At 44.4% G+C, this 16,749-nt stretch overlaps 1 protein-coding gene across 1 annotated transcript; it reads left to right on the top strand.

The window, feature by feature from the left end:
- Window positions 1-10,880: 10,880 nt before the first annotated feature.
- Window positions 10,881-16,743, top strand: MAT2A (methionine adenosyltransferase 2A). Its single transcript, XM_056571308.1, has 9 exons — window positions 10,881-11,114; window positions 13,591-13,668; window positions 13,765-13,887; window positions 13,977-14,089; window positions 14,168-14,311; window positions 14,392-14,610; window positions 14,699-14,881; window positions 14,994-15,127; window positions 15,463-16,743. Exons 1-9 carry the CDS (start codon window positions 11,021-11,023, stop codon window positions 15,563-15,565), a joined length of 1,191 nt encoding a protein of 396 aa, XP_056427283.1. The 5' UTR covers window positions 10,881-11,020; the 3' UTR covers window positions 15,566-16,743.
- Window positions 16,744-16,749: the final 6 nt, after the last annotated feature.

Here is a 16,749-nt window from a genome sequence, read left to right as displayed (position 1 = left end):
GTCGCTCCTTCCCTTATGAGCCCTCTACTGCACCCGCCGCACACTTGACATACACATGAGGTATTTCCTTACTCAAGAGAAATTGGGTTACACATTTTAAGAAAATTCCTCTCTTTTTACCCCTTGTAAAAATGCAAAAACTGGGTTTACAAGAACATGCGAGTGTAAAAAATGAAGATTTTGAATTTTCTTCTTCAACTTGCTGCTATTCCTGTGAAACACCAAAAGGGTTAACAAACCTTTTAAATGTCATTTTGAATACTTTGAGGGGTGCAGTTTTTATAATGGTGTCATTTATGGGGTATTTCTAATAAGAAGGCCCCTCAAATCCACTTCAAAACCTAACTGGTCCCTGAAAAAATCCGATTTTGAAAATTTTGTGAAAAATTAGAAAATTGCTGCTGAAATTTGAAGCCCTCTGATGTCTTTCAAAACATTGATGCAAACATAAAGTAGACATATTGTATATGTGAATCAATATATAATTTATTTGGAATATTCATTTTCCTTATAAGCAGAGAGCTTCAAATAAAAAAAAAAATGCAAAATTTTCAATTTTTTCATCAAATTTTGGAATTTTTCACCAAGAAATGATAGAAGTATCGACAAAATTTTACCACTAACATAAAGTAGAATATGTCAGGAAAAAACTATCTCGGAATCAGAATGAAAGGTAAAAGCATCCCAGAGTTATTAATGCTTGAAGTGACAGTGGTCAGATGTTAAAAAAATGGCCAGGTCCTTAAGGTATATTTGGGCTGGGTCCTTAAGGGGTTAAACAGATATAGAAATGAAACAGAAAAAGGAAGGATTTGGAGCTCTAGGTCTAATAATATATGGGCAATAATGAGCTACATAATTTATTATGGTAAATTACAAGAAAATTGATGAAGTACTTTGTACTTCTAAATTTGCATTCCGGAATCCTTGCCCGCATCTTTTGGGAAACCACAGATTCGGCGCGCATACCACACATGAGGCAGACGCTGGCTTGCCGATCCTACCAGCCATATGTGCCGGCCAGCCAAACAGGAACGACACCGCGATCAATCCCCAGGACCCAGCGAGATACCCCCATTCCATTTCATCAAGGTCTCCATACGGAGAGGGCTCGGGAACCCCGATAGTAGCCGTTCTCACTGCAAGAACCAGGGAGGACTCGCATTTTCTTCCAGGGGTGAGCGGTACTGTGTACCAGTGTCTATACTTACAGGATTATCCCTAATTTAATTTGTGCAACATTGAAGAACATTGCGAACAATCGCTGCAATCTCTGCACTTTCCTATTGATTTCCTGCACGAACTATCTATGAATTGCATTAACTTGCATTTTTTAAGTGATCAATTTTCCCTCCTTTGCATTGGAACATTGCTAACATTATTACTTGTACTTCAGTTGAGTGGTGGAATATTTTAGCATTTTTATTATAATTTTTGTTATCACTTATTATCAATTTTATATGCTGCTTTATTTTTCGCTGTTATAATTTTCACATTTATTCTGTAATATTCACCCACAAGAGCCCTGTTGATGGACTGTTTATATGCATTTTATCGATTTTCTTGTACTTTACCATATTAAATGAATTTTGTAACTCATCGTTGCCCATATATTTTTAGAACAACAGCTCCAAATCCTTCCTTTTTCTGTTTATCTCTCTACATACGTACTGAGGGTATTGGTGCATTATTTGGATAGCTCGGTCTAACTCAACCTTTAGTCTTGAACTGTGAGCAATCCCATCAATCCTCCTTTCAGATATAGAAATTACTTCTATGTAAAAATTTTAATCCTTCCAGTACTCATCAGTTGCTGTATGCTCCAGAGGAAGTTTTGTAGTTCTTTCCAATATGACCACAGTACTTTCTGCTGACACCTCTGTCTGTGTTAGGAACTGTTAAAGGCCCTGTGCCATATAAGAAGACACAAGTATAAGTAACACATCTCAGGTGAAGGCTCATTTTATACATTTTGCATTTGGGCTCAGGAGCTTTATGTTACTCTTTTTCTTATCACCAATCCCTTATTACTGCCATATTGGCCTTCAGCCTCTGAAGCTTTGGGTTACATGCCTACAAAATGTTATTATACTTAAAGGCCCCGGACTAGTGACATTGCCTCGACGACGACGCACAGAGACGTTCATGCGCATGGAAGTCCCTGTGCGTCATTGTAAAGGCAACGTCACTAGTCCGAGGCCGGCCCGGAGCCAGCGGAGAAGAGGGCCTCCCGGTGAAAATGTACAGCCCGGAACGACTAACCCTCCCCACCGGACGGTCCCTGCAACATAGGTGGCCCGGACCAGCTCACCCTTCCTTCCCACCGAGGGGAGGCGAGTAGAAAACTAAAGGAGGGGGCGTCTGGATGATGACGAAGGCCCGCGCAGTGGTCTGCGACGTGCGGACCTCCAGATGTTTTAAAACTACAACTCCCAGCATGCCCGGACAGCCGATGTTGAAGACCACTGATGAAGGGATTGACAAGCGGAGAGCTCACTCGAGTATAAGCCGAGGGGGGCATTTTCAGCACGAAAAAATTATACTCAAGTATATACGGTAATCCCATAACCCTCATGCAATATAGGCCACCAAATGCTCCTTGTTGGGAATTTCCAACATCTTGTCGTCCCTTAATCTTCTTGACAACTTTTTTCAAGCCTCAAAAGTAATGGCATGGAGACCCCAAACTTAGGCTCCTGATGGCCTCTTTTTCTACCAAAAAGTCATCTTACATGCCAAAACTATGTGTTAACATTTCATGAATAACACTGTAGCCATGCTGGTCTTGGCTGGTCTGACCTCCTACCCTAATTCTCCCTTTGGGTCTTCCCACACAGTTATGCTATTTGAATGGAATGGCACAATACAGGACAGGCTTTTTGTCACCCTATACGATGATCACCAGAATTACCATGGTTCCTGCCCACACAAAACATAATTCGAAACAGAAACAGTGGCAATGGCAGAGGGGATGTGAGTATAGCTCCACCGGAAGGTAGGTAACCAGGTAACCAAAAAAATACAGAGAACCTGTTTAACATGTTTTTAAAGGGATTACCTGAGAGTTAAAAACTTTCAAACATTCTTATAAGTGCTATTAATCTGCATAAATTAAGTATCCTGATATCTTTGCAGAGATATTCTTTGTACTCCCTATTCCTCCAGTATACATATTTGTTATGCTCATATATGAGGGTCAGTAGTTCTTTGGGCAGCCGATTACTATAATTTCTGCCCTTCCTCCTACATGTATAAGGGCCTGGTAGAAACAGCGTCCTACGATGACACATGCGTGGGCTTCACGGTCCTACAATGACACATGCGTGGGCTTCATTTCAGAGCGCATGTGCTGATATAAGCTTGCTCAAAAACCTGGTGTGGCTTAGAAAGTGGAATGAAAAGCCCCACTACCAATCTTGTACTTCATTTCATAAAAATCCAGACCCGAAAATAGGATTTACCAATCGCGAGCATCATTCCCATCACTGACTCACAACAGATACAAGGAATACTAGTGTAGAAAGGTCAAGTTTCTGACTAGTACTGCTACAGTGCAGAAGTATTACAGACGCCTGGACACTTACTATGTGAACTGCACCAAATTTTGAGCAGCATTTAGCATCCTCTGACAATATTAAATCAGTATTATCTGCAACCGTTTACACTACACTCGGTACAATAATATAAAAAAATAGGATTATTCATAATTAATGCACAGTCATAGAAGAAAAGACGGCACTCACCACATGGGATAAACGGTGATTTATTCGTGAACCGGCTGGACACAACAGATCGGGAGAGAGGGACGCCAGGTGAGCAATAGCTATTTCGTGCGCAAGCGCACGAAATAGCTATTACTCACCTGGCGTCCCTCTCTCCCGATCTGTTGTGTCCGGCCGGTTCACGAATAAATCACCGTTTATCCCATGTGGTGAGTGCCGTCTTTTCTTCTATGACTGTGTTGTATCTGCTGCTTCTCCCGGATTGAGCACCCCCTGGGATTGTTACGGACGGTCCCGGCTGTCTTGTGTCCAGTTCTTATTTGGAATGTTGGCGGCTGTGCCGGACGCTGTCTCTATCTTGATACATTCATAATTAATGGTTGTGAGAACAAGCCTTTACACATCTACTGTTATAATAGTTAACGCGCAGGCGTTCAGGGCTTCACCAGTATGCAGTGTCATGGCTCTTTATTCCCTCTGTAGCTCAGGTTCCACGTGCCAGCTCTTTGTTTCATCAGCAATGATTCTGCGGAAAGAAAAATCTGCAGAGAAAGGAGGAGGGAGCAACCGTACACCTTTTACGACACAGGCCGCTGCAGAGCATGGTGTAAACCTACATGGGATCTGCAGAGCACATCCGGGCCTGGCAAAGAGCCACAGGTCCTTCCATATTATTCATATATTATATTCCATCAGAAGCCGACACAGCACAATGTGATTCTTTCAGTGCTGTAAGTCTCCCAGGACAATTGCATTTTCATTGTATAATCTGGGGTAATCCTCCTAGGATGATCATGTTCCTAGATCCAAGTGCTCTTGGAAACACATAATAATCTCCCCAGAGTCTACATAAAGGTACCGAATTCTGCAGAGCACATCCCGTTCTAGACCAGTTGTCTTCAAACCTTGGACCTCCAGATGTTGCAAAACTACAATTCCCAGCATGCCCGGACAGCCAACGGCTGTCCGGGCATGCTGGGAGTTGTAGTTTTGCCACATCTGGAGGTCCACGGTTTGGAGGCTACTGTTCTAGACTCTAGAGCTGTGCCCAGCTCCTGCAGAACGGTAAATACCATATATATAGGCAGAGCACTAAGGGAGAGAATAAGGACTCCTATAGATTTTAGACAAATTTTGCTTATAACTAATATCTATAGCAGGGGCTTGGTGAGGAAGGGGTGGCCAAAAAGGGGCATGTGCCCTTGCTTTGGCTTGGGAAATAAATGGAACCTTCGGCCTTTATGGTTTGTTTCATTCAAAGATGATTTTCCATTATATGAGTTGGAGGTTTCCATGAGCCGCGAGCTCCTCCTCCCACCATAAATATAACATGTACATCCTGAGTCAAATGTGAATGCTAATGGAGGAGATGATAGCAGTCGGCCAAAGAACCCTTAGTTGCCGGTTCTTTATGGTTATAAGACATAATATTGTATACAGTATCTCCCTTCCCTCACATTTCTCTAAATATTTTATGTGACAAGACTGAAGGTCTTGATGGTGGGTGAGAACCGGATGTGTCGGGGTACCAAGTTACCCAGTCTATGGAGGAAGCTTGGGAGAAGTCTTGGAGACGGTCATGTGAAGTGCGGACCAGGGGGGGGAGCATAGGCGGACATCTTGAAATGATCGGAGCTTATGTGTGGGGCGGTATAGGGAGATCAGGTCGGAGATATATGGAGGGGACAGGCTGTAGATGGCCTTTCATGGTGAACAGTTTAAATGGAATTCTATGGGCAACGTGTAGCCAGTGAAGGGATTGGCACAGAGAAGGGGTAGAGGAGACGCGAGGTGATAGGTGGATTATTCGAGCGGCAGAGTTGAGGATGGATTGGAGGGAAGCAAGAGTTGAGGATGGAAGGCCGCAGAGGAGGATATTGCAGTAGTCCAAGTGGGAGATGATGAGGGTGTGTACCAATTGTTTAGTTGAGTCAAAGTTGAGGAATGAGCGGATTCGAGAGATGTTTTGGAGGTGAAGGCAAGTGTGTGTGGCCATTAGGTTCCGCACCTCTCTGCAAAAACCCCGGGTACTCCTGCATGGGGAGGGTACCGACCGTTAATGGCACTGTGGACAGATACCGGCCAAGGGGGATGCCGGGAGAATTTGTGGTCCCTTAGTAGCTTCTGCGAAAAGGGACATCAAACCTGGAACCTCGCAGGTACCTTTTGGTCCGGAGGTGATGGGTAGGTTTGTTGGGGGGCCTCTCTCCTGTCGGGGATTGCGATAGACTGCATCCTTTGTGCACGTGTTTTTAGTGTCACACGTTTGCACTATTTACATAGTTACATAGTTAGCATGGTTGAAAAAAGACATACGTCCATCAAGTCCAACCAGGGAATTGAAGGGAAGGGTGTAAGGGGATAAGGGGAAGGGATGTAGTTTTATAATTCTGCATAAGCATTAATGTTATTTTGTTCCAGGAATGTATCTAACCCTGTTTTAAAGCTGTTAATTGTTCCTGCTGTGACCAGTTCCTGAGGTAGACCGTTCCATAAATTCACAGTCCTCACGGTAAAGAAGGCGTGTCGCCCCTTTAGACTAAACCTTTTCTTCTCCAGACGGAGGGAGTGCCCCCTCGTCCTTTGGGGAGGTTTAACCTGGAACAGTTTTTCTCCATATTTTTTGTATGGGCCATTTATATACTTATATACGTTTATCATATCCCCCCTTAAACGTCTCTTCTTGCACTTGCTTTTCTAGCATGTTCCTCGGCTCTTAAAGAAGGCGACAGACAGTGGTGAGGGTCTGGAAGTGTGGTTTGAAAGACAGTGCTGAGTCAAAGGTGACCCCAAGGCAGTGAACTTGGAGTGCTGGAGGGAGGGTAGAGCCATTGGCCGTGATTGATAGACTGAGTGGGGGGGGGGGGGGGTTGGAGCAGGATGGGGGGAAAATGACGAATTTTGTTTTCTCCATGTTGAGTCTGAGAAAAAAAAAGAGGGGAAAAAAAAAGAAGATAGAGCTGACAGACAATGTGGGATTTTGGATAGGAGGGAGGCGACATCCGGGCCAGAGAGGTAGATTTGGGTGTCATCAGCATAGAACTGGTACTTAATGCCATGGGATTCTATAATCTGTCCCAGGCCGAGGGTGTAGATAAAGAAGAGTAGGGGCCCCAGGACAGAGCCTAGAACAGATTGTAAGAGAAAAACCATCCTGAGGATAAGGCTGCATGTCTCGCTGGTTATTTTGGCTCTCCTGATATTATGAATTGACCATGGGGCCCATTCTCCTATACGTTTATCATGGCTCACAGCTGAAAAGCCCAAACAATGCGTTGCATTTGCCAAGTCTAGAAGGTGTATTCACCCACACCGCAATTGTAAAACCAGGCAATCAAAAATACACAAGAATTGCCTTGTAAAATCTGCAGTTGCAGATCCACAATTGCAGATTTTACAGCTTCAAATCCGCAGCTGATCCTGTGTGTGAATACACCCTAAAGCAATTACTGATCATGAATGTGTCATTACAAGAATCCCCCCTGATCTTTTATATTAATGGTCTCCAGTTGTTGAAAAAATTACAACTCCCAGCATGCCCGGCTGTCCATGCATGCTCGGAGTTGTAGTTTCAACAGCTGAACAGCTGTCCGTGTATGCAAAGAGTTGTAGTTTAGTAGCTAAAGGTCCACAGTTTGGAGATGTAGGTAATCTACGTGATGATAATATAACTGTAATATAGGGCTGTGTTCACACTTTTTTGTTGTGCTTTTTACAGGTAGTTCTTGAGAGATGGAGGTTCAGCAATTAGAACAAAAAAAAAAAAGCAGTGTGAACACAGCCTAGATCGCCTAAACCACATTTGCATTATAGGAGTGTATAACCTGCATGTCCAATTTATGATACATAGTTACATAGTTAGTATGGTTGAAAAAAGACATACGTCCATCAAGTCCAACCAGGGAATTGAAGTGAAGGGTGTAAGGGGATAAGGGAAAGGGATGTAGTTTTATAATTCTGCATAAGCATTAATGTTAATTTGTTCCAGGAATGTATCTAACCCTGTTTTAAAGCTGTTAATTGTTCCTGCTGTGACCAGTTCCTGAGGTAGACCGTTCCATAAGTTCACAGTCCTCACGGTAAAGAGACTTTAGACTAAACCTTTTCTTCTCCAGACGGAGGGAGTGCCCCCTCGTCCTTTGGGGGGGTTTAACCTGGAACAGTTTTTCTCCATATTTTTTGTATGGGCCATTTATATACTTATATACGTTTATCATATCCCCCCTTAAACGTCTCTTCTCAAGACTAAACAATTGTAACTCCTTTAATCGCTCCTCATAGCTAAGATGTTCCATGCCCCATATTAGTTTAGTCGCGCGTCTCTGCACCCTTTCCAACTCCGCAGTGTCCCTTTTATGTACAGACGACCAAAACTGAACAGCATATTCCAGGTGAGGCCGTACCAATGCTTTATGAAGGGGGAGTATTATGTCCCTGTCCCTTGAGTCCATGCCTCTTTTTATACATGACAATATCCTGCCGGCTTTGGAAGCAGCAGCCTGACATTGTGCTATTCTGTAGTCTGTGATCTACAAGTACAACCAGATCCTTCTCTACCAGTGACTCTGCCAGTTTAATCCCCCCTAAGACATACGATGCATGCAGGTTATTAGTACCCAGATGCATAACTTTACATTTATCCACATTGAACCTCATTTGCCAAGTGGATGCCCAGACACTTAGTCTATCCAAGTCATCCTGTAACTTATGCACATCCTCTATAGACTGTACCGTGCTACAATAGTAACCCTTATTTTACCAATGGAAAGTTTTCTCCATCATGAAATAGTATTTTAACTCTGCAGCCTGCCATATTTTGAGATATAGTGGTCCCTCAAGTTAGAATATTAATTGGTTCCAGGACGGCCAATGTATGTTGAAACCATTGTATGTTGAGACCATAACTCTATGGAAATCTGGTCATTGGTTTTGAAGTAGGGATCGACCGATCATCGGTTTGGCCGATATTATCGGCTGATATTCACAATTTTGGACATTATCAGTATTGGCAATTACCTTGCCGATATGCCGATAATGCCCTGCCCCCTCAGCCAGAGTATATCGGTATAGGTTATCGGCCTGAAAGGTCACAGATTATCGGTATCGGCCCTAAAAAAAAATCGATATCGGTCGATCCCTATTTTGAAGCCCCCAAAATGTCATCCAAAAATAGGAAAAAGTGAGGATTAAATAAAAATAAGTAGATAACTAATATAGATAAAGCAAATCCTTACATATAAAAGTAAGAAAGATCTGCTGGGAGCTGTAATCACTGTCTATTTCAGTGTTTCCCATCCAGGGTGCTTCCAGCTGTTGCAAAACTACAACTCCCAGCATGCCTGGACAGCCAAAGGCTGTCCAGGCATGCTGGGAGTTGTAGTTTTGCAACAGCTGGAGGCACCCTGGTTGGGAAAGACTAGTCTATATAGAGGACAGAAGCTTCTTCAGGGTCCTGTACAGTACACACAAAATGTAGCCACCCTTACCTGGTATCCAAAGGAGCAGCTAACCCTGGTACAGGTAAAGAGTAGTACAGAACATGTAGTACCTCCCTGTATTGTAGGGAGGCGCTACCTGACAGTGCATGCACTTCAGTAGTACAGGTGTAAATGCCCATTCTGATTGGTCGGTTCTTCCAGCCATTGACACGTTTCACAGATCTGGACTGTCCGTAGCATTGTATGTTGAGTCTGGTTTCAAGTTACAATGGTCCAGAAAAGATCATTGTATGTTGAAAATATTGTAAGTTGAGGGATCACTGTATGTTGAAACTATTGTATGTTGAGACCATTGTAAGTTGAGGGATCACTGTATATAGCACCGGGAAAAATGCCGCCGCACTCACAGAGTGTAGTGAGACATCTGGCTTTCTTTATTTATTAATAAAGCCAAATTTGTATCACTACATTCTAGGGATGTAAGAAAAAATCGATTCTCGCGATAATCGCGATTTTTCATTTGCCGATACAGAATCGATTCAAAATATTTTTGAATCGATTCTTTTAGGGATGTGGAATTTTTAATAAAACGCACTTTATCTTACCTGCCAACGAGCCCGCGGAGCTCCGGTACAGTCCGGTACAGGTGTTCGGTCCCCGGGCTGTATTCTTCTTACTTCCTGTTAGTCCGGCACGTCACATGGAGCTTCAGCCTATCACCAGCGGAGGCGGGACATCGCTGCGGCTGGTGATAGGCTGAAGCTCCATGTGACGTGCCGGACTAACAGGAAGTAAGAAGAATACAGCCCGGGGACCGAACACCTGTACCGGACTGTACCGGAGCTCCGCGGGCTCGTTGGCAGGTAAGAGAAAGTGCGTTTTATTTTATTTTGCAGCCCGGACGGGATAACATGAGAAAAGTGAGCACCGGAGTACTAGATCGCCGCTGTCAAAGCTGACAGCGGCGTCTATTGGGATCTATGAATGCTCCCAGGTGGGCGATATATCGCGATGTATCGTCACCTAGACGGTATCGCGATATATCGCGATATATCGAATCGCCACACTGGTATCGCGATTCGAATCGAATCGCCAAATTCTTGGCGATTCACACCCCTACTACATTCTGTGAGTGCGGCGGCGGCATGTTTTTTCCAATTGCTGTATCTACTTGGCCCCTGGACCTCTAGCCTCCATGCACCCAGATTCATTACTTTCACTCCAACTGGAGTGCTGCTGCTTCTTTGTTGTCATATATATGTATATAAAACATTTCTTGCTACTAGATGCATAATATTGATCTGTAACAGGAAGCGCACAGAACTGTATTGACAATAGTATAAGTATCATAAGAATTTACAGTAACATTTCTTAGTTACTAGTGTCCATTGCTATCTAGTCAAGGACTGCACAGCTCCAATCTCCTCACCACCTCAGAACAGACTGACTAGGCTCCTCCCACCAGCTCTATCTCCAGCTCGTTGGACTGTACCAATACACAAGTTATTAAAATTAAACCTCGAACATCGATTACATTTCATAGCGTATATTTAACATCTACCGAAGAAGAGCAAAAAAAAAATGATTCCACATTGCCTTCCTCAGCTTTCCATCAACAGCGCCCCCCGTGTGTACAGTGGTATGACTCCCTGAGCTCCGCCCACTCTCACCAGCGAAGACGTCATGTTAGGAGGGGGCCGAGGAATGGCCGAGCGGCGTCGCGCGGGATCCGTGACGTCACCAGAGGGAAGCAATAAAAGCCTCCGCACCTGGCGCCATTCCTGCATTCCAGCCAGCGAGGACCAAGAAGTGGAAGTAGTGCACTGTGCTGGTGTAACGTACCGCTCCCATAACTTCGACATGAACGGACAGATGCTGAACGGTTTCCACGACTCTCTCATCGACGAGGGCAGCTTTCTTTTCACCTCAGAGTCCGTCGGGGAAGGACACCCTGGTGAGTGCGTGCGTCTATAGAGATATGCCGGGATGACGTAATCACTTGTTCGTTGTCAACTTTATTTTCTTAACGATTAAGTTGATTTTAAACGCGTTATGGAAAAAGATGAGAAAAAAATCGAGTGGCGTTGTGTGTTCTGCCGGAGTGCGCGCTCCCGGTGGCTCGGGGCTCCGCAATGCAGCAGCGGAGAGAACACGTGGTACCGGCGCCGGCCCCTCCTGTGTTGTACCGGAGCCCCCGGGCCAGTGTGAGTTTACGGTGCTTAGCTGATACAATGGAGGTCACATGTGCGCTAATCTAACGCACCCCTCCCCTTCAGGTGTAACCGGACACCAATGACTGAGCCGTGCTTCCTGAAGACTACAACTCCCAGCATGCCCTCATAGATGGAAGTTTGCAAGGCATGATGGGAGTTGTGGTTTTGCCACAGCTTAACATGACAATGTGTAGATATGTAACAAAAAAAATTAACTCTTGCTGCTTTCTGTGACCTTTTGAAGCTGACAGTCAAGTGTTAGTGATATATGATCAGCAGGTTGTAGTAATCCTGTCTAGGTTTACCCTTTATAAAGCATGGACTGTTGAGACTACAACTCCCAGCATGCCTGTCTATGCCTTTGGGGGTTGTAGTTCTGCAAATGCTGCTATAGAGGGCATACTGCCTAGATGGCATTGTGGAAATAAGCGCTGCTTCCAGATTATAGATAAAAGCGTCATTCGCATTGGTAGACTCCATGGCCACCATGTGACCGCGCAGGAAGGGAGATGCCAGGGAACAATGCAAGATGTAAATCTAATGAACTGCCAACCAGGGTGTCTCCAGCTGTTGCAAAACTACATATTCCAGCATGTGGAAAACCTCTGGCTGTCCGGGCATGCTGGGAGTTGTAGTTTAGCAACAGCTTGAGGCCCTCTGGTTGAAAAACTGAGTACCTGTCATCAAGTAAACTTTGTATGTTTTGTTAATGTATTAGAAACAACTTTATAATTACATGTGATTAACAAATGTATTTTTATTACTTAAAAAAAGACCACTAGGGGTCTCCCTAAATGTCTGGGCAGCATGAGTCTGAAGCCGCACTGCATGACACTGAAGAGCAGAGCACAGCTCACTGCCTGTAAATCAGCTGCTTCATCCAGTGGCCAAATGTCAGTGCTGCACAGAAGAGGATCGGGTCTGCCTCTCCTGATCGAGGTCCTTATTCTGTGTGAAGGGTGGAAGCGTGGACTGACAGGCTTCAGATGACTGGGATAGTTGGGGGAGACTTGTGGCAGTTTAGATGACGATGCGCTTTAGTGTCTCCCAAGTAATTTAGACTAAACTGATGGCCGATTGATTGACTTGGATTGTTAATGTAGCCTACAGGTACTTTGGCAGGCAGGAGGCAGAGTAATGTATCCTCGTGACTGGTGGGAGGGGATGGCTCAATGGCGGCAGAGTGATCAGGTTTCTGGACAGCTGCATACTCAGGATTGCTGTTGCGCACTTGACTATATATATTCTATATCGGGTGCAGAGGTTGGGTCAATGCCCGCTTCTGTGTATGCTTTTCAGGATGGGGGTGAGCTGCGGACAGAGCCCAGCGTCATTCTACTTGGATCTGTTCCTGGCTTTGTTTTAGCGGGGGTAGTTTCCTTGGGAAGTAAACAGATAAGTGGCGTAGTGGATATTGCTCTGCCTTGCGCAATATTTATCATGAAGGCAAACTGTTACGGAACACAATGTGATGTATTAAGTGTAGTTACATAGCTGTAGTATCTCGCTTATTACTATTACAATGTATAGGATGAGTGGGAGTCAAAGGGCAAGAGATATTCCTGACTTCTAGTAAGGCTGTTGAGGAATATAAATTATACCTGGTGGATAAAAGGGAACAATAGCTTGAACTTGACTATAAGAAAACACTGAAGAGATAATGCTGGGGACAGATCACATAGGGTTACTATGTTGGCCTAGTAACAGGACTCTCTCCGCTCCAAGGGAAGCAGGTGTTGGGTGACACCGCTATATATGGAAGAGACATTTGCTCTTCGAAATTTATAAGCTGGGCCAAAAGGTCAGTGGCTTGCGTTATCCCATGCTGGGGAAAACGGTGTTCCCCACCGCCCACAACACTTAGTGTACTTCTAATAGTCTTCTGATTCAAGTGTATCCCAAAACCATGCTCCCCTTCTGCATAATGACTGAGATCCCACTACATCACTATGGCAGCCAGCTTCAGTCCTGTAGAAGAGCTTTGGGTTTTGCAGTGGGAAAGAAGCTAGAAGCGGTCTCACAAATACAATGGTTCCCAACCAGGGTGCCTTTGGGTGTCCAGGCAGTTGACACATTTCCAGTATTAAAATTTACTTTAATAAAAAAAACTACTTTCTACAAAGCACCAATATACTCGGGTTCCTTAAAGTGCTGACTAGAGTTTCCCATAAAACAGACCTCTATCACTATTCTTAATGGCTGCTTTTTTCATTACAGACAAAATATGTGACCAAATCAGTGATGCAATCCTGGATGCCCATCTAAAGCAGGACCCAGATGCTAAAGTGGCTTGCGGTAAGTGTTCATGACTTTGTGCCTGTTCAAATATTTTCACGTAGCGGAAGAAATGGTGGATGTGACTTTTTTTTAAAATGTTTTTTATTTCTTTAGAAACTGTGGCAAAGACTGGTATGATTCTCCTTGCTGGTGAGATCACCTCCAGAGCAGCTGTTGACTACCAGAAGGTTGTGCGGGACACAATCAAACATGTTGGTTATGATGATTCCTCCAAAGGTGAGTAGAACCAATCCAAGCTAGCCAGATCTTATCTAAACATAAACACTGATCAATAGTGACATTCATGTGCTCAAATGCATCCTTAGGTTTCGACTACAAGACCTGCAATGTGTTGGTTGCCCTTGAGCAGCAGTCTCCTGACATTGCCCAGGGTGTCCACTTGGATAGGAATGAAGAGGATGTTGGTGCTGGGGACCAGGTAAAAAGTTTTGGAAAATCTTAAAGATTTGCAATGTCATAAAATCTGGCTGTTGTGCTAAATCAATGTGTTTTGCAGGGTCTTATGTTTGGCTATGCTACCGATGAGACAGAAGAGTGCATGCCCCTGACCATTGTTCTGGCCCACAAATTGAATGCCAAGATGGCAGAGCTGCGACGTAATGGCACCCTGCCCTGGCTTCGTCCTGACTCTAAGACCCAGGTAAGGAAGTGTTGAACATGTACTCTTTGCCAGTCAATATGCTCTATCAGAATACTAACATTGTTCTGTTGACCCACCAGGTGACAGTCCAGTACATGCAGGACCGTGGGGCAGTGATCCCTATCAGAGTGCACACCATTGTAGTCTCTGTACAGCATGATGAGGTAATCTGCCTAGATGAGATGCGTGATGCACTGAAAGATAAAATAGTCAAGGCTGTGGTTCCTGCTAAGTACCTGGATGATGATACCATCTACCACCTGCAACCCAGTGGCCGCTTTGTCATCGGTGGTCCACAGGTCAGTAGGCACATCAGTTGGTGCAATTGGCACCTACTAAAGAGTTTAAGTTGCATTGTAACGAACTCATCAAATATTTCTTTTCTAGGGAGATGCTGGCTTAACTGGACGCAAGATCATTGTGGATACTTATGGTGGATGGGGTGCCCATGGTGGTGGAGCCTTCTCTGGCAAGGACTACACCAAGGTGGACAGATCTGCTGCTTATGCTGCCCGTTGGGTGGCTAAGTCCTTAATTAAGGCTGGCCTTTGCCGCCGTGTCCTTGTACAGGTATGTAAAGGGATTAGTAATGGCTTGTGTATGAAGGGAGGCTTATTAGTCAGCATCTATATTGTGCCCTTTGCCTGTGGTGTTCACACTGTAGATCTTAATTTCTCAATAGGTTTCCTATGCAATTGGCGTTGCCCATCCTCTGTCCATTTCAATCTTCCACTACGGGACCTCACAAAAGAGCGAGAGGGAACTGCTGGCTATAGTGAAGAAAAACTTTGACCTTCGCCCTGGTGTCATTGTCAGGTAAAATCGGCAGCAAGCATTGCTTTGTTTTAGGAGAAGGTGGGAGGGAGGAGTGTTTAGGGGTCCATGATGTAGTTAGTCTAAACTCGGTAGGGGCTTGTTCTACAGTGTGCACTGAGCACTGTAGGCCAGATGAGAAGATTGAAAGGGGTTTCGGGCCACTGGTGGACCCTACAATAGACAGTCTGTAATTGGGTGAGTATAGTGTCCAGGATGTCCCCAGGGTAAGTGCCCTGTACTGAGGCCTTGGGGCAGGATCCTGCCAGAATTGATATATTTGAAAATGTACAGTATAAGATACAAACCTGTGTAACAAACTAACTTGTATATTCCAGGGATCTGGATCTGAAGAAGCCAATTTATCAGAGGACTGCTGCCTATGGTCACTTTGGTAGGGACAGCTTCCCCTGGGAAGTGCCCAAAAAGCTGGAGTATTGATTGTTAGGCTTTTCCTCCTCTGACCTGCTGGCGTTATATACAGAGAAGCCTGCAGATTCCTAGGGAGGAAAAGTTCCTGTATTAAGCTTTCCTGTCATTCTATTGGTTCACTGTAGTCTCCAGTGCCATGTCCTGCTTCTTGTGGAGACGGTACCATGTATGAGCTTGTCCCCATACCTCTTTGCTGTCAATTCGTGCTTAATAGCAGACAAGGCTTTCATTTTCTCTTCCAGTAGCCTTAAGTGTTGTAACTCACGACTAAGTATACTCTTCCCAGGCTTTCTAGACTGCCATAGGTGCCACGGTCTTATACTCTTCTGTAGTTTCCATATGGATCTCTGTTGGGTCCTAGATGCTAGTTCCTATTACTACAACACTTCAGTTGCAACATCCTGTGCATGTCTAATGTGCATTTTAAGAATTCCCTATGCATACAACTCAGCACTTTGCCAAGACCATACTCATAATTTTCGGTGGCTGTAAAGCAGAACCTGTCCCTTTAAAGTGGCCTCTTAGTGCTGTTAATATCTCCTGGTGCCTGTACTCACTTTTTTTATTTTAATTTGAGGAAACTTCTTTTCATTCAGCCACACTGCACAAGCTTCTCCCTGTCTAGTATTTTACCTTCTGCGAGCTGGTGCTATAACCTTATTCCCCTCTGCATCTGGCTGGTGTGGCTACAGAGAAACCAGCCCAGTGCAGAGCAGAAGCACCTGACTAGCAACAGGGAGGAAGTAAAGGATCTTACTTGAAAATGGATGTTAACTGCTTTATTTATTGTGTTGCCAGGCATGGGCGTAAGTACAGAGTAGCCTGTGCTGCAGGCAACAGTTTTATTTTTATTACACTTCATGCTGTGTTCAGTTCTGATACACCACATCTCCAGGTACCTCTGGCATGCTAAGGTGTAGTACAGAAAAACCTTAGCTGTGCCCTGCAGAGGTCCTGGCTTGTTAATGTGTAATCTCATTCAGTTGGGGTGTCCCCTGCAGGAATAAGAACACTATACCAGTGTTGTACAGAGAAACTGGTGGTTTACATGCTTGTCCTGTAGAGGAGACCCTGACTGCTAATAGGTTACACTAACTCCTACACTTTTTATATTCCATGTGTCTGGTTCTGGTAAAATACAATCACAGGAAGATTCATGAATAAAGTATTAGATACTCCCTTTAAAACTTGTG

This window comes from Hyla sarda, chromosome 4, assembly GCF_029499605.1.
Source record: "Hyla sarda isolate aHylSar1 chromosome 4, aHylSar1.hap1, whole genome shotgun sequence".
In the NCBI taxonomy this organism is placed as follows: domain Eukaryota; kingdom Metazoa; phylum Chordata; class Amphibia; order Anura; family Hylidae; genus Hyla; species Hyla sarda.
Note: the sequence above shows the minus strand (reverse complement) of the source record. Positions and strands in the feature narration are given on the sequence as shown.

What these genes read in the sequence shown, in the direction of transcription:
- MAT2A (XM_056571308.1), top strand. Translation starts at nt 11,021, where the DNA reads ATGAACGGACAGATGCTGAACGGTTTCCACGACTCTCTCATCGACGAG. An exon ending in GTCCTGACTCTAAGACCCAG is followed by an intron (nt 14,312 to 14,391) that starts GTAAGGAAGTGT and finishes TTGACCCACCAG; the next exon opens with GTGACAGTCCAGTACATGCA. An exon ending in CGCCCTGGTGTCATTGTCAG is followed by an intron (nt 15,128 to 15,462) that starts GTAAAATCGGCA and finishes TGTATATTCCAG; the next exon opens with GGATCTGGATCTGAAGAAGC.